The sequence below is a fragment of the Camellia sinensis genome, chromosome 10 (genome assembly GCF_055761805.1).
Source record: "Camellia sinensis isolate YWXY chromosome 10, ASM5576180v1, whole genome shotgun sequence".
NCBI classification, from domain to species: Eukaryota; Viridiplantae; Streptophyta; class Magnoliopsida; order Ericales; family Theaceae; genus Camellia; species Camellia sinensis.
In genome coordinates, this window is record NC_138970.1 from 63,760,344 (window position 1) to 63,787,007 (window position 26,664).

The 26,664-nt window shown below is 37.9% G+C and overlaps 1 protein-coding gene across 2 annotated transcripts in view; it reads right to left on the reverse strand.

The window, feature by feature from the left end:
- Positions 1–8,358: 8,358 nt before the first annotated feature.
- Positions 8,359–26,664, reverse strand: part of LOC114309850 (uncharacterized) — a 57,988-nt gene continuing 39,682 nt past the window's right edge. For both annotated transcript variants that reach the window (XM_082891537.1, XM_082891536.1), the window contains 2 exons: positions 12,961–13,180; positions 8,359–8,886 (listed from right to left, as the gene is read on the reverse strand). In XM_082891537.1, coding sequence (XP_082747663.1) covers positions 13,168–13,180 — 13 coding nt within the window. In that variant the 3' untranslated portion in view covers positions 8,359–8,886; positions 12,961–13,167. The remainder of the gene's footprint in view (positions 8,887–12,960; positions 13,181–26,664) is intronic.

The following is a 26,664-nucleotide window of genomic DNA, read 5'->3' on the forward strand; positions in this document are numbered from 1 at the left end:
CACATTGGAAATCCCATTTCCAAATCCAGGGGATACCAAAGCAAATAACAAAATGGACTGTAGATTTGGACATAGATATATCCTTGTAGCCTGGAAGGTGACTGTATGCAACCTGCCATTCTTTGAATGCAGTGCGAACATCGTCTGGAAATGCATCAATTTGGATACCAAACTTATCCCACCAAACGAGAAACCAGTTGGGGAGATCGTTTTGTAAAAGGTCGGGAAGGACACGAATAAACCAAGAATGGTTCCGTGGGGGATTCATATAATAAAAGGCTTGAGAAAAAGCATTAATATAATCCCGAAGGTAAAGCCTAATACTATCTATAAGATAGGTAAGCTTGATTTTTCCAGCCGTAAGATCATCAAGACCTTTGAGCATGCAGCCTCAGTCCAGAATAATGATGAGTTAATGTATTTACTCCATCTCCAGGACCTTTGCCCTTTCTTACAGCAATACAAATATGTCCACATAGGACTTGTCTAGGTAGCATTTAAACCATTGACTCTTCTAGGCCAAAATACCAGTATTCAATGTACACTACGAGATGGTAGGTGTACTAATTGGAGAGCTTCACTAATGGGAGCCATAGAAACAAGCCTAGGTCATGGTCCAGTATATTTTGACATATATCCAAATCTGAGTATAGCCCTTTCAGACCAAAACCTTTCTAAGGTTTTGGAATTAAGAGTTTTATCTCATGGTTATGAATATCTTCCCGGATCACCACCCTTTACGGTTATTTCCAGAATATACCTGAAGGTTCTCACAACCTTAAATCCTTATATAAGAAAACAGAGTGACCAAGGTCACACCGTGCTTATTGACACTAATCTTTACAGTAGTCAAGTTGTTGTTCCTAAAATATTGATTGAATGGGAAAAAATTACTTTTCCAGAAAAATGGCAGATAACTAATGCTGTCCCCCCTCGACCAATTGTTAGACACAATTTGGATGATGTCATACAGACAGAAGGAGGTAATGTTTACCTTCGTTTTCAGCGACCTCAAAGACAACTATCCAGAAGCATGTCAACTGCTAGTATCAGATCTACTCCTTCTTTTAGAGAAGCATATAGAGTAGACTTTCCTGAGTCATCCAGACACTCTAGCGTTGAACCTGTAGAATCTGTCATACAAGGCATGCCATCCAGACCACATAGATCCTATGGATCCAGTTGTCCAAGGATTACAATTTTCAACTAATAAAATCCCACATGGTATTTATGAACCTAGGGAATCCAGTAGCAAAGGACCATATAGTCCTACTGCCAGTGATATGAATTTTGAAGTTTAATGGATTTTGGTCCAGGAAGTGAAACCAGAAAAATCCTAAATCAGGAATTTTACCAGGATAAATATGCAAAATGCAGAGAATGGTATTTTGCTAATCACACTTCAGAACAATTACAAGAATTTAAAATCCAGTATTATAAGTTGTTAGAAGAACACCAAAAACTTCAACCTTTTCCATTATGGTTTATGGAAAATGGTAATATATCAGATTCACAAATAAATGTCTTAGAAAATATTTAGAAAAATTGGATAACTACTGATGGTAATATTATTACATCCGTTCATCCTCCTGCAAAATCTTTGGAATTACTTCCAAGTGATTCTACTACCCAGCCTTTAGTCATTACTGCTTTTGTAGAACCTCCAGCAAAAAGTACTAATGCTGTGACAGTTAAAGAAATTATTCCTATTATGAAACAAAATAATTATACTAACCTTTTCTGTCAAACTATGCGTAAACAATTAACCAGAATTGAAGAAACAGTTGTTCATATAAAAAACACCTGTCATCTCCAACCTAAAGTTCCAGATATCAAACCAGTAGCTTTTAAGCCTACTCCTACAGTAACAAATTTTAATCTAAAACCCAAGAAAGACAATACAGAATTCATGGATACTCTTATTAACAAGATTAAAAGTCTTAATATAGGAGAATCCTCACAAGTAATATGTTATCCAGAAATCATTTCCAGGAGATAGATGAAAATTATCAAAATTTGGAACCTCACCAAATATCTGAGATTCAGGCAAATTTCCAAAATGAACCCTCTTCTGTTAATAAAGTTCATTATGGAACAAACATAGATCGAACTGCTTATACGGCACCAAGCAGATATTATTATTCCCGACCTAGCCCTATGGATCTTCTTTATGAAGAAGATTTCCTACTCCATCAGAAATCCTACCATAGTAAAACCATTTATGAATGAAATATTGATGGTCTTTCAGAATATCAAATATTTGAAGTCCTCCAGCATATGCTTATGTTTGCTACAGTGTGCAAACAAAATGAGAATACCGACCATCAAGTCGCCAGATTTATAGTCAGTGGCTTTACCGGGTTACTCAAAGGATGGTGGGATAATATTCTCACTACAGTACAAAATAATGAAATTTTAAATTCTACTCGAATAAAAACTGATCCAAACACCCGAGCTGAAGCTACCGAGCAAGATGCTATTTACACTTTGGTAAACACTATAGTTCTCCATTTTATTGGTGCTGTAACAGGCATTGAAGATAGAAGTAGAGAACTATTACAGAAATTAAGATGTCCATCTTTATCTCATTTTAGATGGTATAAAGATGTTTTCCTGCTGAAAGTTCATCGAAGAGCCGATGCCAATTCAGATCATTGGAAAGCCAAATTTATTGATGGTCTTCCTACTCTTTCTGCCGAAAGAGTTAGAAAAAAGTTAAGAGATCGTCATAATCAATTGGCTATCCCCTACAGTCGATATACCTATGGCCAGCTCGTAGGTATTATCACTGATGAAGGACTTGCTTTATGCAATGACCTTAAATTATAGCAATAAATGAAACACCAATATCTTACAGGAAAAAAAGAATTAGGTGAATTTTGTGAACAATTTGCCTATGATACAAAGTTACATTATCCTCACAAACCAAAAAGACAAAAAATTGGAAAATCTGCAAAATATTATTCCAAAAAATCCAGAAAACATAAATATGTTAAAAATCCAATTCAGCCACAAATACCTTCAAAAGGTAAACAAAAATATTCCAGAAAAAAGCCATCTAAATCCACAATTAAATGTTATAAATGTGGGCAGATAGGTCATTATGCCAATCGTGGTAGATCTAAAATACAACAGAAGCTTAATGAACTATCATTAGATGACAATATCTAGCAACAGATTCTCAGAATGCTTTCTGATGAATCAGACACTTCCTCTGATAATGAAGATGAAATTGCAGCTTTATATTCTTCAGATTCTGATAACGAATCGGATCATTCTCCAGAAATTTGTGAATGTAAAAATCACATAAATCAGATATCTGATGAAGTCAACTATTGGAAAGCCATAGTTGAAATGAATGGACTTGATATTGGAGGACCCAGTATCAATGTTCTTACCGAAGAAGAACAGAATATGATTACTTTTGCTGATCAAATTTCTAATCTAGAAATGAAATTAAAATTCTTAGAATTATGTTTACAGCATCAGAAGAAGAAAGAAATTCTTCCTCCCCAACATTACAGTAAGAAAGAAGTTTTTCAAAGACTTCAACCTATTGCTGAAGAAAAACCTTTAACAATCCAGGATTTAAAAATGGAAGTAAATGCTTTAAAAATTGAAATTAAACATTTACGAAATTCCAATATCACTATTAATTCTGAAATTAAAAAGATTAATAGTAAGATACAGAATAAAGAAAAAGGAATTCAAAATTAATCTACTTCTGTTTCAGAAACTAATGAACCTGATTATCTCATGCTCATGAATTCAGTTACTTTCCAGAAATGGTATATCAGAATTGCTTTCATGATAAAACCAGATTTTATTATCAAAGATGCTATTGCCCTTGTAGATAGCGGTGCTGATATGAATTGTATTCAGGAAGGATTAATTCCTACTAAATAATTTCATAAAACAACCCAATCACTTACAAGTGCAAGTGGTAATTCTTTATACATTCAGTATAAACTTCCACAAGTATTAATTTGTAATCAAGGATTATGTCTTCCTACTTCTTTTGTTCTCATCAAGAACATGTCTCAAGCCATAATCCTAGGAACACCTTTTCTGTGCTTACTTATGCCAATTTCTAAAATTGATTCTATTGGCATACATACAACCTTAAATAATCAACCGATTATTTTCAAGTTCATTACAGAACCCTACACAAAAGAATTAGATCAAATTAAGGATCTAGTAAATTTCAAAGAAAAACAAATTAATTTCTTACAAAAAAAAATTAGTTTTTGAACTACAGAACAAAGACTCCAGCAGTCTTCCTTTCAACAAAAAATTAAATCACTTGAACAAGAATTTCAACATGAAATTTGCAGTGATATTCCAAATGCTTTTTGGAATAGGAAGAAACACATAATTTCTCTTCCTTATGAACCAGGTTATGATGAGCGGAAAATCCCCACTCGCGCTCACCCTAGTCAAATGAAAAAAGAGTATTTAGAACTCTGCAAAACAGAAATTAATACTCTTCTCCAGAAACAGCTCATCTGATCCAGTCGATCTCCTTGGAGTTGTACAGCCTTTTATGTAAACAAAAATGCCGAAATAGAAAGAGGTGTGCCAAGATTGGTCATTAATTATAAACCTCTTAATGAAGCCTTACAATGGATAAGGTATCCAGTTCCCAATAAAAAAGATCTGTTAGATCGCTTACAGGATGCGGTCATATTTTCTAAATTTGACATGAAATCAGGATATTGGCAAGTCCAAATTGCTGAATCAGATAGATACAAAACTCCTTTTACAGTCCCCTTTGGGCATTTCGAATGGAATGTCATGCCATTTAGTTTGAAAAATGCACCATCTGAATTCCAGCATATTATGAATGATATTTTCAATCCTTATACAGAATTTTCCATTTGCTATATTGATGATGTTTTAATTTTTTCTTCATCAATTAATCAGCATATGAAACATCTTAACATTTTTAAGCATGTTATCATCAGAAATGGATTAGTGGTATCTGCATCAAAAATGCAACTTTTTCAGACAACAATAAGATTTTTAGGCCATAACATTCATAATGGCACTATTATTCCTATTAATAGAAGCATGGAATTTGCCTCCAAATTTCCAGACGAAATTAAAGATAAAACTCAATTACAGAGATTTTTGGGTAGTTTAAATTATATTCATGATTACTATCCTAACCTTGCTACCGATGCAGCAATTTTATATTCCAGGCTTAGAAAAAATCCTCCACCTTGGAGCCCAGAACATACAGCAGCTGTTCAGAAAATTAAGGCTAGAGTGAAAACTCTACCTTGTCTTTCTTTACCAAATCCAGCATGGAAAAAAATTGTTGAAACTGATGCATCAAATCTTGGTTTTGGTGGCATACTAAAACAATTTCATCCTAACAGTAACAAAGAAGAACTTTTTAAGATTTCATTCCGGTATTTGGCATCAAGCTGTCAAAAATTATCCAACTATTAAAAAAGAATGTTTAGCCATTATTAAATGTGTCTTAAAATTTCAGGATGATTTATTAAATCAACATTTTTTAATCAGAGTTGATTGTTCTACAGCTAAACAAATTTTCAAAAAAGATGTTGAAAATCTTGCCCAAAAACAACTTTTTGCTGCATGGTAGGGCCAACTTTCAGTATTTGATTTTGATATTGAATATATCAAAAGAGAACATAATTCTCTTCCAGATTTCCTAACCCGTGAATACTTGCAAGGTTCACCTCATGCAGAATAGAGGCCGGGGCTCCGGCAGAAGGGGCCGCGGTAGGGGCAATCCCTATCATACAGAATTTCCAGGCCTTAGTGCCACTTCCAGTAAAAAAGGGGAATCTAGCCAAACAGCTAAAGATTTCCTTCTTGCTCTTCCAGTACCATATGTCCAGAATTTCATTATTGAGGAAACAGTCCTTTATATTGAAAATACAGATATCCAATGGATGAAAGATCCATGGGAGATTAAAAGGAGGTATTTAACTACTCAACATTCATTACCTCACTTTGATCAATACAGATACATCTATGAGCAGATCCTTGTCGATATTGCCTCTGTTGATTTCAAACATACTCTAGCTAAGCCCAATCGCACAGCTAGTCTCATTAATTACAGCAAAGCTACTATCCAGCAGATTTTACCGATGCCAGCCTGGGGCATGCATCCTCATGTTACCCGTACTCTTGAGATCCGTAATAAGGAATCTCGTTACAGCTATTGGGATTATATTAATGCTTTTTCTCAAGCCTTTTATTATATGAATTCCCCACGGAACCATTCTTGGTTTATTCGTGTCCTTCCCGACCTTTTACAAAACGATCTCCCCAACTGGTTTCTCGTTTGGTGGGATAAGTTTGGTATCCAAATTGATGCATTTCCAGACGATGTTCGCCCTGCATTCAAAGAATGGCAGGTTGCATACAGTCACCTTCCAGGCTACAAGGATATATCTATGTCCAAATCTACAGTCCATTTTGTTATTCGCTTTGGTATCCCCTGGATTTGGAAATGGGATTTCCAATGTGATTTCTAGAATAAAATTCCTCGTTTAAAAAGAGTTTTCTTTTATAAATGGTGGAATAAGATGGATGACCCCAAACCCCATCAGGATTTACTCCAGAAAATTAAAAGCCATACACAGGCCTGCTGGGATGCTGTTCCTAAGGCTATCCCAGCTGCACCTCTAGTTCAGAACCCTTTTGTCCAAATTCAAAATGAATTAAGGCAAAAATTTCCAACACTTTCAGAATCTGAATTAATCATCAAAAGTATGGATTTTATGAAAGAACAATTTCTCCAGTCTTTTTCAAGAGATGATATTAGTATGAAGTCTGGTACCAGTCATGGCGATCCAGAAGAAGAAGGTCATACCGACCCCTATGATGATGACAATACATTCAATACATTGGCAGGAGAATCACAAAACCTAGACGACGAAGACACAAACCCAAATCTTGGTGATTTTTGGGATTCTCTCACGGGCATTATTGCAGAAAAGATGGCACATGAAAAAGACAGAAAAAGAAAAGGAAAAGAGGAATAATACACCTCTTTGTCTTCCATTCATCCAGCATCCCTTTCCAGCTCCAAAAGACGCCAAGTCTGCTTTCGGCCAAAAGCAGATTCTTTTATCTGCCTAACCCTCCAGCTGTCCACCTGCCGACAATTCAAGATAAGGTAATCACGAGGAGATAAGATGCTCGACTCCAAACCAACCAGGACACACCACTTGTCTCGCTCATCCTTATCCATTTACTTTTTATTTCTATTCAAGGGATGCCTCACCCTTGTTGAAGGCACGCTTTTCTTTCTTTGTTTTTCAGTTTTATAAGTGTGTACTCTCTCCCTCTCTCTCTCTTCAGATTGTAATATTCAAAGTTTGAAGTATAATATTGCAGTACTGATTGTAAGTATCTCTTGCTGTATTTTTCCTTTTAATGTATGTCTGTATATACTCTTGCTATTCTGAATGATATATTAACTTTTTATATTGAAAGAAAAAATAATTTTCTAAATAATTATTTATCTATCTGGCCTAATGATCCTTGGGGTCTCCAGCAATTAGAAATCTATAATCAACAGATTAAAACAGACCAAATTACAAATACAGGAACAAATCTGCCTCTTGGATGCGGCCGTTAGGCCTCCCCCTCCAGCACAGTAGATCATGAGACCATAGATGTCATAATTAAAATAAAATAAAATAAAACTATGATTAATACTATTCCTGGTTAAGTGCTTAGTAATGGATAGAACAGTGTTAGGGTTAGTGGGACGTCACCCAAGTCGCGTAGAGATTAGACCAGTAGCAGTGATTGCGGTTAGGTCATTCTCATAAGTCGTTGACAGACGTGCTAGCTTTACCCTGATCAAACACCATTATTAAAAAATTACAAAAAGAGAGTATTTGTAATTTTTCAAATTATAAAGGACAAATCGTGTTTTAAACATACCTCAAAAGGTATATTTATAATTTATCTTTTATAGTAAAGAGGTGTTTCTAAAACTTAAAAATGGAAGTTAGCCGCACACATTATGTTTGTATTAATTATGAATTATCTACAAACATTTTTCTTTTCTTTTTTTTTTTTTGTAATTGCTAATTTTGGTTAAATTACAACTATGATTGTTTTAGTGACAACTAAAAGTAGCATTCGCATATAGCTTTAAAAATTTGGTTATGACCCCAATGACTATAATTAATGGCACGTCTATTTTTATTCTTTTAGTTTCAATTGCTGAAATGGAAAGTACACATGATATAATATATATATATATATATATATTTTAACAACTGTGCATAATAAATTTTTCTATACACATTTTCAAAAAAAAAAAAAAAAAAAAATTGCACACCATATGTCCTGCACTTCTAGCCATTGAATTTGAATAAATAAAAGAAATGAATTATTGATCACAGTCAATGAGTTACATATGGCATGTATGACACCTCGTTTAAGAGCAATATATAGTGCTCATGAAATTAATAAAAAAAGACTGGCTCAAAAGATGGTTTCAAATATAGGTTCACTCAACCACCACATTACAGTGTAGACATCAAATAGCCATTGTATTAATAAGCTCTGGAAACCTAAACAGCCATGTAAATGAGCCAACTCGGAATTCAGATTTCTACGAAAATTTGTGTGCAACTTTATGGTAATCCACAGCAAGACAAGTAAAGCTTCCAAGGTACGGAATTCTGTTGTTAAATGTTGTTTCTCAGCTGCTGGAAGTAAAACTGATCTGAGCTTCGTGAGCATTGGACTTTAGTTGCTTGTACAGCTTTGTTCTCGAAAATGCTTCTAAGCTTTCTTGTAGATATGTCTGGGAAATTAGCTTCTTTTCACTGTGTATCAGGATGGCAACCTTTGCTTTTCTTAAAATTTATTCTCTCCCTTCTTAACCTGCACATAAAGGGAACAAAATCAATTTTTCAGATATACAGACTTAATTCTTGTTACATTGTCTGTTTCCTTTTTCCTTTTTTCTTTAGTTCTAATCAAGGTTTTAAAAAGCGGCCGCAACCGTTACATGACGCCGTTACGTAACGGTTGTTTTACGTAACGGTTGCGGTAGTTACCACCACCTGTTATGGTAGCTTTTGCAGTGTAATTGAGATTCACAGGTGTGCCGGCCGTAGCGACTGTCGTAGCGGTCGTAACGATGCCATAACAGTCGTAACGGCCGGTTACGCACCGTTACGTAACGGTTCCGAACTGCTTCTTTCAAAAAACACAAAAAAAAAGGCTTAAGATGGGGGAAGAGGGAAGAGGGAAGATAAAGAGAGAAGATGGAGGAGCAAGAGATAGAGAGAGAAGAGAAAAGATGAAGAACATGTTATTGATTTGTTGAAGCTGTAAGACCTATGCTATTCTATTCAGCTGCTATTACTCAAAAATAATAATAATAATAATAATAATAATAATAAGTGTGGTCATTATCTATTTGGTATAGCGACCCTGGTCTTCTCCCATTTGATTATTGTATCCGGACTTAGGTTCCGTAGATTCTGTCATTGTATAATTGTTGTTGTCCCTTATTTTCTCATTTGGACCTATAGGATGTGTTGGGCAGGTTTATTTCAGGTTGGTTGGGTTTAGAAACCAAGTGTTGCTGTCCAGAATTTTGGATCTTCGCTCGAGCGAGGAGTTTGTCGCTCGAGCGAGCTGTTATTTTTGGTTATTCGCTCGAGCTGGGGTTTGGTAGCTCGAGCAAGAGGTTGCGTCTGATTTGGACCTGTAGCTGTGCATTCTTGGCTCGAGCAATAGTTCCTTCGCTCGAGCGTGTGTCTGGTTACAGACCTGAGGGTTTGAGTTCTTCGCTCGATCGAGTTTTCTTTCGCTCGAGCGAGCTTTTGGGTTGTTGGCTCGAGCAAGGCTTCCTTGGCTCGAGCGTAGCTTCTCTGTGTCTGGTAGCTCGAGCGACCAAGTCTTCGCTCGAGCGAGCCTGTCCAGTTTATATACACAGCAGCGGGTTTTGATCAGTCATTTTCATCTTCTTTTGATTCCAAACCCTAGGTCCGACTTCTCTCTCTCCCTACTCACTTTCTTTCTTAGATTTGATCTATTTAGAGGGTGTTTCTACCCTAGTTGCTTTATTAAAAATATAGAGGGAGTCGAGGGCTTTCATTTAATCTGAACATTTGGCGATTTGGAGCATATTGGTATTTGGGCACTCATCTCTGTCTTTACCATTTGGGTTGTTTTCTTCGAGGTAGGGATTTCCTACTCCATTTTATAGGTTTTGTTCTAAGCTTTGGTATTTTGATATGTTGGGGATACTTTGGTAAATTTTGGGAAAAACCCTAGTTGTATTATTAAATTAATTTGTATAATTAATTCATGAAATTGGGAAAAGATGGTTAAATTCATGGAATTGGGGAATTCATTGATTAAATGGCGTAATTGGATAATTTGAATCAGTTGTCTATTGAATTGTTGACATAGTTATTTTCAGTTTAGAAATAACTGTTTTGAGCTATCGGTGGAGGATAGTCGTGATTGTTGTAGACATTGCATGTGGATTAGGAATAACTAAAACTAATCACATTGGTTAAGTCATTAATTTTGACTATTGCATTGATACAGAAAATACGTGTATTGATTGAGCATTGCATTTTGCATACATTGTTTTGTGTGGGAGGAGATAGGGGATGTACTCCACTGTTTAGGGGAAGATAGGGGATGGACCTCTAAACCGGATTTTGTTTGGGAGGAGATAGGGGATGGACTCCATTAGCATCACTTTTATGTGTGCTTATTTATATAGAAGTGTTTTATTGATACAGCACTAAAATGTGTATCAATCTGGAAGTATGAAGTGTTTTGATTTGAGCTTGAGTCTCATTTGTTTGTTGATATCAGAAGGATGTGAATATGATATATGTAATTTACTGTTGTAAGTTTGGCCAGTTTCTGAGCCATGTTGATAAAATTGGGAAGTAAAACGTGTCTTAGACAATAGTGACATGAGACTGTAAAATGAAGTGATTAATTATCTTGGTTAACCATCTGTTGAATGCTATTGCTTTATTCATTGCTTATATGTGGTTTAGTATATTTCTACTGGGCTGTGGCTCACCCTTTATGGGAACATCATTTTCAGGTTTAGGTGATAAGCTACCTCCAAGGACTTAGCTTGGAAGGACTTGGATTTTGAAGACTATTTTTAATTATTTATTTTTTTATTGTTAGTACATGTAAACACTCAAGCCTAGGGCTTTATTTATATTTGAGTTAGAACTCATACTTTGTGTCCAAGTGTTGGCTTGGAAAGATGTAAGCCGGTAGGGCATTTATTTTGATGTTACATGTAATGCTTTTGTTTAGTAAGACTCTGATGGATATTATAATGAATTATTAAAGTGTTTTCTTTAAATAATGCATGTCAATGATATATATAATGGGTATATTTTCGAGGGCGTTACATTTGGCTTGGTTAAAATATATATATATATATATATATTTAGGCTCTTATTTATTCTTTTACTTTTGTCATTGTTTATCTTATATATTATAGTTAGTGATTGATATTTTGTACAATATAAAGTCATTAATTATTAAAATCAAATGTAAAAAACTCAATTTATAGTGATTTAAAAATATAAAACATATTGGATCATACTTAAAAATTTTAAAAAATTGATCAATATTTATTTTAAACCTAATAAATATGATCTTGGAAAAAAAATATGCGTATCGGTAAATTTTTTTCAAATTGTGTAAAAATAAAAAAATTTACGGTTCCGGTTACCGCAACCGTTACGCTATGGCCTTTACACCCTGCAACCGCAACCGCAACCGCGCCACCGCCACCGTTACGGTGACCGCAACCGCTTTTCAGAACCTTGGTTCTAATCTTTTTCCTCGTATGTTTGGAGTTGTTCAAAGCTGCAAGTTTCTATAGCCTTGCAACTCCGGAACACCATAATGGTTGTAGAAAATCTACTTGGGTCAATTCAAAGCACTGTCAAAGCTCTAATATTCTGATATGATCTGATCTGTTCTTGAAGAGACTCCCAGGGATAGAACTTAGAAACTAACAATCATTAAGATGTATGGACAGCTTACATGTTTATGAGCACAAGGGGCATCCAAATAATAAAAATTGACTAGCATACAGGTGTTCTATTGTTCCAGATGAATGCCCTGTTAAGGACAAGGGGAAAGCCAAAATGGACACAGAATGAATTCACAAAATATCCATTAAACTATAATAAAACAGGAGGACTCTTAAAATGGTTTATTTGAAATCATTTCACATGAGAAAGATAGGGTAGGTTTGGGAAGTGATCAATCCAAACGGTTGTCTTGTCAGTGGAAAAAGCATAATCCTTCAATGGGTTGCACCTACTTTGAATGGATGCGATTATTTACAAAAGGATATGAACAACACCTATTCATACTTTACCAATGCAGGAGGTTTTGTGCATTTCAAAGCATTGATTCTACACCCAACAGCATATTTTCTCTCTCACATTCTCTTGAGTGATACCTAGTCTAAGGACAATACAACCAAGGTTTTTCATTCTCTTTCATCAAGGTTTTAGACATTACAGTCTATGAAAAAATTCATTTCATCAAAGCAGACTTCAAATCTAGTTTGTGTGTTCTCCACAAGCCGGCGTGAGCTAATCAAATATAAAAATCACCTAGTACATAAACATATTTATGGAGGCAATTCAAGTGACAATAGATAGTTAAGGCTATGTTCATAGTGATAGTGTTTCTTCTGGGCAATCAACTAACAGTTGATTAAGTTTGAATAACTAGAGGCGGAGGTTTGACACAGACCATTTGACTAAAGAAACTCAGAGCATCATCAAGCTCATTAACATTACTAAACCTAGATTTCGGTTTCACTAACAATGATCTAGGATTAGAAGTGTCTCTCTCTTCAGGTAGTATTAGTAGTACTAGTAATACATCAATGAGGGTGAAACCAAACTAATTTGTTCAAGGAGAAGAGAATAGAAGAACCTTTTGGGATGTAAATTGTAATGATGATGAATTAAACTTTGACTCTTGCCTTGTATGAAAAACAAACAACAAAGACCAAGCTCCCGCAACTGCAAATACTTCACAAATTTCTGGATTCAACAAGAAATTCTTCCTGGTCCAAGATTATACATCCTTTAAAACTCCATCAAGAATCTGATTAATCTCCCAAATTAGCACCTGGCTCCTTCAAACAAAATCCCTGCACCATTAACACATTAAGAGTGCAAATTAAAACAAGATCGATAAGTCAGAACCAGACCCTTAAGAGCTTTCACTTAAAGCTTTAGCTTTAGTTTTGTGGAGCATGCTACATAGTGGGTGTTTGGGAAGTGGGTTTTTATGTAGGTTTTTTTAGTTATTGGATATTATTGGAGAAAATTTTTTTTGTGTTTGGGAAGATAGTTGGGTTTTTTTGTAGTTAGATGTGATGTTTGTGAGAGAAAAAGTGAAATGATTATGGAGTTTGATGTGATATTTTGTGTGGATTTGTTTTTTTTTTGGTTTTGCAAAAACTTTGTCTTTTAGTGGAAAAAATAAAAAAAAAACCCAAAAAAAACTGTTGCCAAACACTGCTATAATACTCTAGCTCGAATTTTAAAAATTAAAAATTAAAAAATAAAAAACAAGAGAAACTAAATTTTGTTTTATAATGATACTAGGGGTAACCAGTGCCTAAAGGCACTTTCAACAAATTTTTTTGGTACCACACGCTCTAGAGAACTCAATTAAAATAGACCAATTCAAAATGGCAACAATTTTCATTGCGCTATAGAATTCAATTGTAATAAATCAATTCAAAATGACAACAATTTCACTCCAATTTAAAACTTCACACATAAGAAGTTGAAATAGCAAATTAAAGTTTCGCAAACTTCAGAATTAAAATTAGCAAACGTCAGAATTAAAATTTAAATAGCAAAATTTAGAAATAAAAATGTTATTGTGTTCAACATAAGCAAAGATGTCCACATCAAAACAACACATGTAGTGACGTTTTTAAATTAGTATCATAACGGGGAAAGCCTTTCACTTTAGCAAATTTCAATCCCTTCGAGAAATGGTAACTGAATATTTTGGTAAAAAATAATAATCATCCTAGCTTATTAAAAAAGAAGAAGAAGAAGAAGAAGAAGAAGAAGACTAATCATCTAATTTGGAATGAAACAACCAACCACCATCAACACACACACAGAAAAGCAACACAACCCCAATGTTTCTAATGCGGATCAATAACCTGCGACAAAATCACGCTTGAATTCGGTTTAAAAAATCAGCTAAAAGAAATCAAAACAAGAAAAATAACATCAAAATACTTATGAGAAACAAGAAAACCAATAACTATGAATTAACATAATAAAATTCCAACATAACTCTTATTGATAAAAAGCATCTCAAATTACCTGCAATTATCAACAAAACAGGAATGTTGAAGGTGTAGAAATTGACTAGAATGCCTAGAAAATGCAATTTACCAATAAGAGGGAAAGCGAGGTCGTAAAGAAACATTTTCAAAATAGGGTGTAAAGCTTTGTTAAATTTTTTTTTTTTTTTTTTGGAGGGGGGGGTTGTAACGCCCTCAAAATAAACCCATTAAATATATATCATTGACATGCATTATTTAATGAAAACATTTTATTAAATCGTTCATCAGAGTATTACTAAATAAAAGCATCACATGTAACATCGAATAAAATGCCCTACAGGCTTACATCTTTCCAAGCCAACACTTGGATACAAAAATACGAGTTCTAACTTAATACAAGAAAAGCCCTAGGCTTGAATGTTTACATGTATTAATAAATAAAGACAATTAACTAAAGATAGTCTTCTTCAAAATCCAGAAGCCAAACCCTCCCAAGCTAAGTCCTTAGAGGTAGCTTATCACCTGAACCTGAAAATGATATTCCCATAAAGGGTGAGCCACAGCCCAGTAGAAATATACTAAACCACATATAAGCAATGAATAAAGCAATAGCATTCAACAGATGGTTAACCAAGATAATCTATTACTTCATTTTACAGTCTCCTAACACTATGGTCTAAGATACGTTTTACTTTCCAATTTTATCAACATGGCTCAGAACCTGGCCAAACTTACAACAGTGAATTACATATATCATATTCACATCCTTCCAATATCAATAAACAAATGAGACTCAAGCTCAAATCAAAACACTTCATACTTCCAGATTGATACACATTTTAGTGCTGTATCAATAAAACACTTCTATATAAATAAGCACACATAAAAGTGATGCTAATGGAGTCCATCCCCTATCTCCTCCCAAACAAAATCCGGTTTAGAGGTCCATCCCCTATCTTCCCCTAAACCGTGGAGTACATCCCCTATCTCCTCCCACACAAAACAATGTATGCAAATGCAATGCTCAATCAATACACGTATTTTCTGTATCAATGCAATAGTCAAAATTAATGACTTAATCAATGTGATTAGTTTCAGTTATTCCTAATCCACATGCAATGTCTACAACAATCACGACTATCCTCCACCGATAGCCCACAACAGTTATTTCTAAACTGAAAATAACCATGTCAACAATTCAATAAACAAATGATTCAAATTATCCAACTACGCCATTTAATCAATGAATTCCCCAATTCCATGAATTTAATTATACAAATTAACTTAATAGTACAACTAGGGTTTTTCCCAAAAATTTACCAAAGTATCCCCAACATATCAAAATACCAAAACTTAGAACAAAACCTATAAAATGGAGTAGGAAATCCCTACCTCGAAGAAATAACCCCAAAAGAGAAGATGGAGATGAATGCCCAAACTCCAAAGTGCTCCAAACTACCAACAATTCGGATTAAATGGAAGCCCTCGACCCACTCTATCTTTTTAATGAAGGATCTAGGGTAGAAACACACCCTAAGTGGATCAAATTTAAGAGAGAAGGTGAGTAGGGAGAGAGAGAAGTCGAACCTAGGGTTTAGAACCAAAAAGAATAAGAAAAAGACTGATCAAAACCCGCTGCTGCGAATATATACTGGACAGGCTCGCTCGAGCGAAGACTTGGTCGCTCGAGCGACCAGACACAGAGAAACAACGCTCGAGCCAAGGAAGCCTTGCTCGAGCCAACAACTCAAAAGCTCGCTCGAGCGAAAGAAAGCTCGATCGAGCGAAGAACTCAAACCCTCAGGTCTGCAACAAGACACATGCTCGAGCGAAGGAACTATTGCTCGAGCGAAGAACGAACTAACTCGCTCGAGCGAAGAAAAGCTCGCTCGAGCCAAGAATGCAAAGCTACAGGTCCAAGCCAGACGCAAACTCTTGCTCGAGCTACCAAACCTTGGCTCGAGCGAAGAACCAAAAACAACAGATCGCTCGAGCGACAAACTCCTCGCTCGAGCGAAGATCTAAAATTCTGGACAGCAACACTTGATTCCTAAACCCAACCAACCTGAAACAAACCTGCCCAACACATCCTATAATTCCAAATGAGAAAAATAAGGGACAACAACAACCATCATACAATGACAGAATCTACGGAACCTATGTCCGGACACAATAGTCAAATGGGAAAAGACCGGGGTCGCTATAACCTCCCCCCCTTCAAAGAATTTCGTCCCCGAAATTAAGCATAAATTTTTTAAAACAGTTTTTTTTTTATTAGACAGTTCATTAGTAAACATCTTGACCCAAAACTGGTCATTTCATCTCTTTATCAAGAGGCATCTCACAATATACAAAATAACATGTATTTCAGCCTGTATCATTATTATGCTTTATTTCTTTCAATGTTGACAATTCTCATATCATATTCAATCGCATGATATATATAACCCATTCAACAATGTAATCAACATATGCAATATTACACTAAACTTCTATAATGAAGCAAGTTTCAAGATACACCCATTTACCAAAACATACTCAATGTTTTACAACTTAAGACATATGTAAGGCTCTTAAGTTCATCAATATTACAAAATTTAAATACAAGATTACAAATAAATAAACATGTCCGGGTATTTTTCGCGAACTTCCAACTCACGTTCCCAAGTGGCTTCCTCCACTCCGCGATGTTTCCACAAAACTTTGACCAAAGGGATGGTTTTGCCTCGCAAAACTTGGTCCCGCCTATCCAAGACTCAAACCGGTCTCTCCTCATACGATACATCCTCATCAACCACTAAATCAGTCCAATCCAACACATGTGATGGATCCGGCTCATACTTCCGAAGCATACTCACATGGAACACATCATGTACTCCGGACAACTGTGGTGGCAAAGCTAAACGATAGGCAGCCTCGCCAATCCTCTCAAGGATCTCAAACGGACCAATGAACCGAGGGGACAACTTCCCGCTCTTCCCAAATCTCATCAAACCCCGTCTAGGTGATATCTTCAGAAAGACATGATCACCCACCTCAAATACCAAAGGTCTCCTCCTACGGTCAGCATAAGATTTCTGACGACTCTGTGCTGTAACCAGCCTCTTACAGATAAGCTCAACCTTCTCCGTCGTTTCCCTCACCAACTCCGGACCCAACAGAGCTGTATCACCCACCTCAGCCCAACAAACAGGAGATCTACACGGTCGGCCATACAAGGCCTCAAATGGTGCCATACCGATACTAGCCTGGAAACTGTTGTTGTAGGCAAACTCCACCAACGGCAAGTGCCTCTCCCACGATCCACTAAAGTCTAGAACACAACCCCGATGCATATCCTCAAGGATCTGAATAGTACGCTCGGACTGCCCATCAGTCTGAGGATGATAAGCCGTGCTAAAGGTCAACTTAGTGCCCAAGGCACTCTGCAAACTCTGCCACAACCTGGCGGTAAAACGAGGATCTCTATTTGAGACGATCGTCACTGGGACCCCGTGCAACCTCACTATGTCCCGAATGTACAAGTCGGCAAGATGATCTACCGAATCTCTCACGCGCATAGGAATGAAGTGCGCCGACTTAGTCAACCGGTCTACAACCACCCAAATAGCATCACTACCCCGCTGAGTCCTCGGAAGACCCACAACGAAGTCCATAGTGACGTGCTCCCACTTCCACTAGGCAATAGGCAAGGGTTGCAACAAACCCGCTGGCCTCTGATGTTCGGCCTTCACTTGCTGGCAAGTAAGGCACTTAGATACGAAAGCTGCCACATCTCTCTTCATACCTCGCCACCAAAACTGGCGACCCAAATCCTGATACATCTTAGTGCCTCCCGGATGCACCGCAAGGCGTGAATGATGGAACTCTCGGAGTACCTCCTCTCGGCAAGGCTCCGGCACAAACAGACGGTCTCGGTATCTCACACTCTGGTCGGAATACACCGTCAAACCCTTCTCTACCTTCCCACCGGAAATCTTCTCACGGAGAGATTCTACCTCAAGGTCACCTCTCTGAGCCTCTAACACTCGAGTCACAAGTGTAGGCTGTGCAACAACTGAAAATAAGGCCGCAGCCTCAACGGATTCGCCCAGAAGTAAGTCAAACTCCCCAAGTGCACCCAACATTTCCCATTCTCGGATGGCTATACTAGCTATGTCTCCAACAGGTTTCCTGCTAAGGGCATCGGCCACTACATTGGCTTTTCCCGGATGATAATGCAACTCAAAGTCATAATCCTCTATAAACTCCATCCACCTCCTCTGCCTCAAGTTCAAGTCTTTCTGTGTAAACAAATATTTCAGACTCTTATGATCCGAGAATACCTCGAATCTCTCACCATAAAGATAATGCCTCCAAATCTTCAAGGCAAAAATCACAGCTGCTAACTCTAGATCATGCGTAGGGTAATTCTGCTCGTGAATTTTCAACTGACGTGAGCCATAGGCAACTACTTTCCCTTCTTGCATCAACACACAACCCAAACCCTCTCGTGAGGCATCACAATAAACCGCATAACCCAACTCTCTCTCCGGAATAATCAACACCGGAGCGGTGGTCAATCTAACTTTCAGCTCTTGGAACGATTTTTCACAAGTCTCACTTCACACAAACTTGACTCCCTTCCGAGTCAGCCTAGTCAACGGTGACGCTAATCTGGAGAAATCTTTCACAAACCGACGGTAATACCCAGCTAATCCCAGAAAACTGCGAATCTCAAATATACTCTTAGGCTGTGCCCAATCCTGCACTGCCTCTACCTTGGATGTATCAACAGACACTCCTTCCCCGGATACCACGTGGCCTAAGAATTTGACTTCCCTCAGCCAGAACTCACACTTCCCAAACTTGGCATACAACCTATGGGCTCTAAGTAACTCAAGCACCGCCCTCAAGTGTGCCTCGTGCTCCTCCTCAGAAGGTGAATAGATAAGGATGTCGTCCACAAAAACAACTACAAACCGATCCAAGAATTCCCAGAAGATCCGGTTCATCAAGTCCATAAAGACTGCCGGTGCATTGGTGAGCCCGAATGGCATTACCAAAAACTCATAATGGCCATACCGCGTACGGAATGCCGTCTTCGGAATATCCGCTTCCCTGACCCTCAACTGGTGGTAACCCGATCTCAAGTCTATCTTAGAGAAACAACGGGAACCCTTCAACTGGTCAAACAGGTCATCTATACGGGGCATAGGGTACTTATTCTTGACCGTGGCCCGATTCAACTTCCGGTAATCTATACAAAGTCTCAAAGCACCACCTTTCTTTTTAACAAAGAGGGCCGGTGCTCCCCACGGCGAAACACTAGGACGTATAAAGCCCTTATCTAGCAACTCCCGGAGCTGAATCTTCAACTCAACTAACTCGGCTGGGGCAAAACGATAAGGTGCCATGGAAATCGGCGCCGTGCCGGGCACTAAGTCTATAGAGAACTCAATCTCCCGATGCGGTGGCAAACCAACAAGATCCCCGGGAAAAACGTCCGAGTACTCACAAACCACCCTTGGCAACACAATCTGTGTCTCATCATCCTCACTAATCGAAAGGTTAGCAAGTAGACCACTAAGTTCACTCCGTCCTCGCGGAACATACCCCGGTGGCAACACATTACCAACCCGATCCCCCAGAAAATGAAAATACTCTCCGCTCACGGTACAACAAGTGACCCTCTGGCGGTAGCAATCAATAACTGCCCGGTATGATGATAACCAGTCCATACCCAAAATGACATCGAAACCCTTCATAGGCATAACTACAAAGGAAAATGGGATTCTATGATAATCAACCTCAATATCACAACCCCTAACACCTTGTTTCAAAATCAATTCACCTCCAAGAGGTGACACTACACATATAGGAGATGCTAACTGTGCTAACTCCAACTCCAAAACAGATGCAAATGCAGCAGACACAAAGGAATGAGATGCACCCGTATCAATCAAAACATTAGCAACCGAGTTGCAAAACAAAAAGGTACCTCTCACAACTGATGGTGCCGGCACAGGATCCTGCGCGGTAACAACATACACGCGCCCAGATGACCTCTGATCAACCTGCTCAACTCTAGGTGCATAAGATTACTGCACTGACTGGGACGATGAAGCCCCCTGATTGGCCCTCGAGGCCTGACCCGACTAAGCTGGCTGCTGCCCCTGAATCGGCCTCAAACCGGATGCACCAGGTGTGCCACCCAACTGCGGGCAATACCTCTTCATATGCCCTGGCTGACCACACTGATAACACGAGAGTGGCTGGCCTCTACCCTGACTCTGGCTCTGAGATCGAGCCGAAGATGATGCTGCTCTCTGAACTCCTCCCCTCTGAGGACAAACTGGAGACTTGTGGCCCAGCTGGCCACACTTAAAGCAGGTAATGTCTCCCTGACTGCCTTTCCCCGAACTAGCACTCGGTACAGGAAAAGTCGATCAAGAAAAGCTACCCTGAGACTGCTGGGAATTAAAACCCTTCTATCTCCTACCATCACTCTGACCATCCTGACTCCTCTTGGAGCCCTTCTGTCCTTCCTCCTCCTCCTGCATCATGATCTCCATATGGGCTGCAGCATCAACCATACGCCCATAATCTCGAATCATAGTACCCCCAACTCTCAGCTTGAGGCCACGCCTCAACTTCTTCTCAAACTCAATACAACGGCGTTCCTCAGACGCCACCAACTCAGGTGCAAACCTGGACAAACTAGTAAATGCAGCCTCAAACTCGGCCACTAAAGAACTTGCCTGCTTAAGCTGACAAAACTGGTCTCGCAGCTTCTCCCTGACTGCTGGAGATAAGAACTTCTCCTGGAAAGCATTCACAAAAGCCTCCCACGTACCTCCTATACGCCCCTTAGTAAACTTCCACCACTGACCCGCATCCCCCTTCAACTGGAAAGATGCCAAGGTCACTTTCAACCCTTCGTCTTCGATGCCAAGCATCTCAAACGTCTTCGTTGTCTGTTCGAGCCATTCATCTGCCTTAAGCGGCTCTTTAGGATCACCCACATATTCATCCGGATTAGATCGGAAGAACTCCCTCTTCAGAAAGGAAGGTCCTGCATCTGTAGCAACATCCCGAGCTTGATTCTCAGCTCTGAGAATGCCTACTGACTCCCTGAATGCCCCTGCTATCTCTCGGGCTAGAGCGCCCATAGCCTGCTGGCCTGCTGGCCTGCTGGCTCGGCCACATTGGCCTGGCCAACTCCCTCCTGGACTACCGGAATCTCCTCCGGCACAGGCACCTCCTGCCTACCCGGCCTACCACGCCTACTGCGTCCTCGTCCTCGTCCTGACATCCTAACAAAGGAAACAAAGACATTAGCACATTAATAAATGTGCCGAAGCTAAACACTCGCGTCCTAATGCAATGGATAACAATAATTCATTCCACGTAAGCACATAATCACATAAGCACCTACGAATTTCATTCCCGGATAATGATAGTCCCAATGCGTTACTATAGTTCCGGTTGGAAGCAGCAGTGATCAAGTGCCTTTCCAACAAGACTACTAGAAACTCAAGGGTCCAATCAACATCCTAGAAACTACATTCCATACCCATATAATCACATAAACATGTTATCACATAAACATATAACTTTACACTAAGTCTCTATCAAACAAGACGAACCCATTGTGATACTAATCACTTCCCACGTACCCAAAGTATTCAAACCCGGTACGCTCTGATACCAAGTTGTAACGCCCTCAAAATAAACCCATTAAATATATATCATTGACATGCATTATTTAATGAAAACATTTTATTAAATCGTTCATCAGAGTATTACTAAATAAAAGCATCACATGTAACATCGAATAAAATGCCCTACAGACTTACATCTTTCCAAGCCAACACTTGGATACAAAAATACGAGTTCTAACTTAATACAAGAAAAGCCCTAGGCTTGAATGTTTACATGTATTAATAAATAAAGACAATTAACTAAAGATAGTCTTCTTCAAAATCCAGAAGCCAAACCCTCCCAAGCTAAGTCCTTGGAGGTAGCTTATCACCTGAACCTGAAAATGATATTCCCATAAAGGGTGAGCCACAGCCCAGTAGAAATATACTAAACCACATATAAGCAATGAATAAAGCAATAGCATTCAACAGATGGTTAACCAAGATAATCTATTACTTCATTTTACAGTCTCCTGACACTATGGTCTAAGATACGTTTTACTTTCCAATTTTATCAACATGGCTCAGAACCTGGCCAAACTTACAACAGTGAATTACATATATCATATTCACATCCTTCCAATATCAATAAACAAATGAGACTCAAGCTCAAATCAAAACACTTCATACTTCCAGATTGATACACATTTTAGTGCTGTATCAATAAAACACTTCTATATAAATAAGCACACATAAAAGTGATGCTAATGGAGTCCATCCCCTATCTCCTCCCAAACAAAATCCGGTTTAGAGGTCCATCCCCTATCTTCCCCTAAACCGTGGAGTACATCCCCTATCTCCTCCCACACAAAACAATGTATGCAAATGCAATGCTCAATCAATACACGTATTTTCTGTATCAATGCAATAGTCAAAATTAATGACTTAATCAATGTGATTAGTTTCAGTTATTCCTAATCCACATGCAATGTCTACAACAATCACGACTATCCTCCACCGATAGCCCACAACAGTTATTTCTAAACTGAAAATAACCATGTCAACAATTCAATAAACAAATGATTCAAATTATCCAACTACGCCATTTAATCAATGAATTCCCCAATTCCATGAATTTAATTATACAAATTAACTTAATAGTACAACTAGGGTCTTTCCCAAAAATTTACCAAAGTATCCCCAACATATCAAAATACCAAAACTTAGAACAAAACCTATAAAATGGAGTAGGAAATCCCTACCTCGAAGAAATAACCCCAAAAGAGAAGATGGAGATGAATGCCCAAACTCCAAAGTGCTCCAAACTACCAACAATTCGGATTAAATGGAAGCCCTCGACCCACTCTATCTTTTTAATGAAGGATCTAGGGTAGAAACACACCCTAAGTGGATCAAATTTAAGAGAGAAGGTGAGTAGGGAGAGAGAGAAGTCGAACCTAGGGTTTAGAACCAAAAAGAATAAGAAAAAGACTGATCAAAACCCGCTGCTGCGAATATATACTGGACAGGCTCGCTCGAGCGAAGACTTGGTCGCTCGAGCGACCAGACACAGAGAAACAACGCTCGAGCCAAGGAAGCCTTGCTCGAGCCAACAACTCAAAAGCTCGCTCGAGCGAAAGAAAGCTCGATCGAGCGAAGAACTCAAACCCTCAGGTCTGCAACAAGACACATGCTCGAGCGAAGGAACTATTGCTCGAGCGAAGAACGAACTAACTCGCTCGAGCGAAGAAAAGCTCGCTCGAGCCAAGAATGCAAAGCTACAGGTCCAAGCCAGACGCAAACTCTTGCTCGAGCTACCAAACCCTGGCTCGAGCGAAGAACCAAAAACAACAGATCGCTCGAGCGACAAACTCCTCGCTCGAGCGAAGATCTAAAATTCTGGACAGCAACACTTGATTCCTAAACCCAACCAACCTGAAACAAACCTGCCCAACACATCCTATAATTCCAAATGAGAAAAATAAGGGACAACAACAACCATCATACAATGACAGAATCTACGGAACCTATGTCCGGACACAATAGTCAAATGGGAAAAGACCGAGGTCGCTATAGGGGTGGTTTGTCACATTTGTATCAGCAATTCGCATTTGCAGTCCTGAATCATACTAATATTTTAATTGTTAAAATAATACTAATATTTTAATTGTTAAAAGATTAAAATAAATAAAAATACTTCCAAAAGCATACCAATTAATGAAAATTTTATTCAACAACCATCTTGGGACTAAAAAAAGCTGCGATGTAAACATTTTGAAGGTTGTTGAACCTCTTTTAAAAAAGGGGCAATTACACTCTAGTGTAATTTAAAAAAAATAATAATAATTACACAGGTGAAAAAATTTATTATTTTTTATATTAAAAAAATATATATATGATTTTAATTTTTAATATTTATAAAGTTTATCACTAATTTGTAATTATTTTTTGTCCACATAACAACAAGATATGAACTTGATAAAATGAATCAAACCAATAAAGTGAACCAAACCAATATAATCCAAAACACAAATAAAAAACAAAGAACATTCTTGAATCAACCTCGGAATAGGATAAAAAATTACAGGTTATAAGGCATGAAAGTAAAAGCAAGGGAATTCCAAAAGCAAAATAGTTTTTGAAGAACAATTATTAACGGAATCCAAATTATAAAATAAAAAATTTAAAAAAAAAAAAACAATTGAGGCTAGCTTTGGTACTAAATCACTGCAACAAGAATAAAAGACACGGTGATTTCATTGACACACAGAGCTAATCATCCTAATATACATGACCTTAACAGACTCACAATTCATCATCATCATCATCATCATCATCATCATCATCAACGTAGATGTTTATATTTTGCAGATTGAAGCATCTTCAAAAAAAGCGAATCACACCTCGAAATATAAAGACAAAAATAAGAATCTAAAATCCAATTTTTATTTTTATTTTTTTTTCAAATTTCAAACCAAAAAAATTATGAAAAATATAATTAATACAACCAGATTCACAAAAAAAATATGAAAGGAAAGCCTTCATAGTAAATCAACCAACAGACTTGCCACTCCAGCAAGATGGAAAGGCAAGATAGCTTACAATGTTCTACCTAAAACAAACTAATCATCAAACAAACAATAGCAACCAATGAAAAAAACCCTTCGGAAGTCTTACCACTCTCTTCCTTTCGAAGTACTTTTTCATCTTAATCAACCACCAATCTTTTAAACAATCATTTTCAAAAAAATTAATAATAGTGACTTTAAGGGAAATTCTATAAAGTGTACTACTAAAGAAGGTACATTGTAAGAAAGTTACAATTTATTTATTCATTTATTTTTTTAAGTTATGCTATGTTAATTTGTGGTAAAAGTTACGAACAGTGAATTTATGATGTGTACCCTAAAGTATAGCGATCCCGGGTTTACCCTTGTTGTATAGTGATCCGGACATGTGTCCGTGGATGTTGGTAGTTGTTTATTATCTTGTTTACATCCTTTCTTACTTTGTATTTGAGTTATAGGATGTGTTGAGCGGGTTTGTTACAGATTGGTTGAGTTTAGAAACCAAAACTAGTTGCCCAGATTTTTGGCCTGTACGCTCGAGCGGAGGTGTTGGCGCTCGAGCGTAGATTACACCCTTTCAGTATTTTCCTGTGCAGCATTGTACGCTCGAGCGTAGGGTTGGGAGCTCGAGCGGAGGCCTGGTTCTGCAAAAGTGCTGGGCGAGTGCATTCTGCGCTCGAGCGGGAGGTTGGCCGCTCGAGCGGAAGTCTGTGAGTGGCCGCTCGAGCGGGGTGTTTTACGCTCGAGCGGAGACCTGGGTTAAAGTCCCGAATTTGTGACTCTTTAAATCACTTTTTCACTTTCTCTTCTCTCTCTTACTTTTCCAAAATCACCATTGTTGAGCCTCTCACTCTAGACTCTACCTTCTCTCTAGGTTTTGATCTAGTAGGAGTGATTTACTCACCTTTGGCCTTTACAAAAAAGTTGTTGATCGTCGAGGGCTTCATTTTAATCTGAAAATCTCGGGTTTTGGAGCACGTTGGGTTTTGTCGTCTTCTCCTTTGGGACTCCGAATTTGAGGTAGGGATAACCTACTCCTCTCTATGGGTTTTGTCTTTAAATTTTGGTATTTTGAGATGTTGGGCTTGGTTTGGTAATTTTGTGAAAGTTTGGGGGCTTTTGTGTAATTTTACAAAAGTTGGGGTTTTATTCATAATAAACCTAGATGCATGTTTGGCATAGAAAAATGGAATGATTGTTGAATCATTGATGAAAATGGAACCTAAGGGTTGAAATGGTAATTATGGAAAATGGCCTAATTACATTGTTTAATTAATTGGGATAATTAATTGGTGAGAAATGAGGAAATGAAATGTTGATTGAATATCCATTTGTGCATTTATTTTCTGTATTAGAAATAACTGCTTGGGGCTATCGGTAGAGGATAGTCGAGATTGTTGTAGACAATGCATGATGATTAGGTAAACGGAAACTAATCAATGGAATGTGTCATGGAACTTGACGGTTGATAGAATACATTAATTGTGTGTATTGTGTGATTGTATATAGAACCAATGTGTTTATATACGTTATGTGTAGAGGAGGAGATAGGGGATGTACTCCGCGGTTTAGGGGAAGATAGGGGATGTACCTCTAAACCGGATAGGTATTGGGAGGAGATAGGGGATGA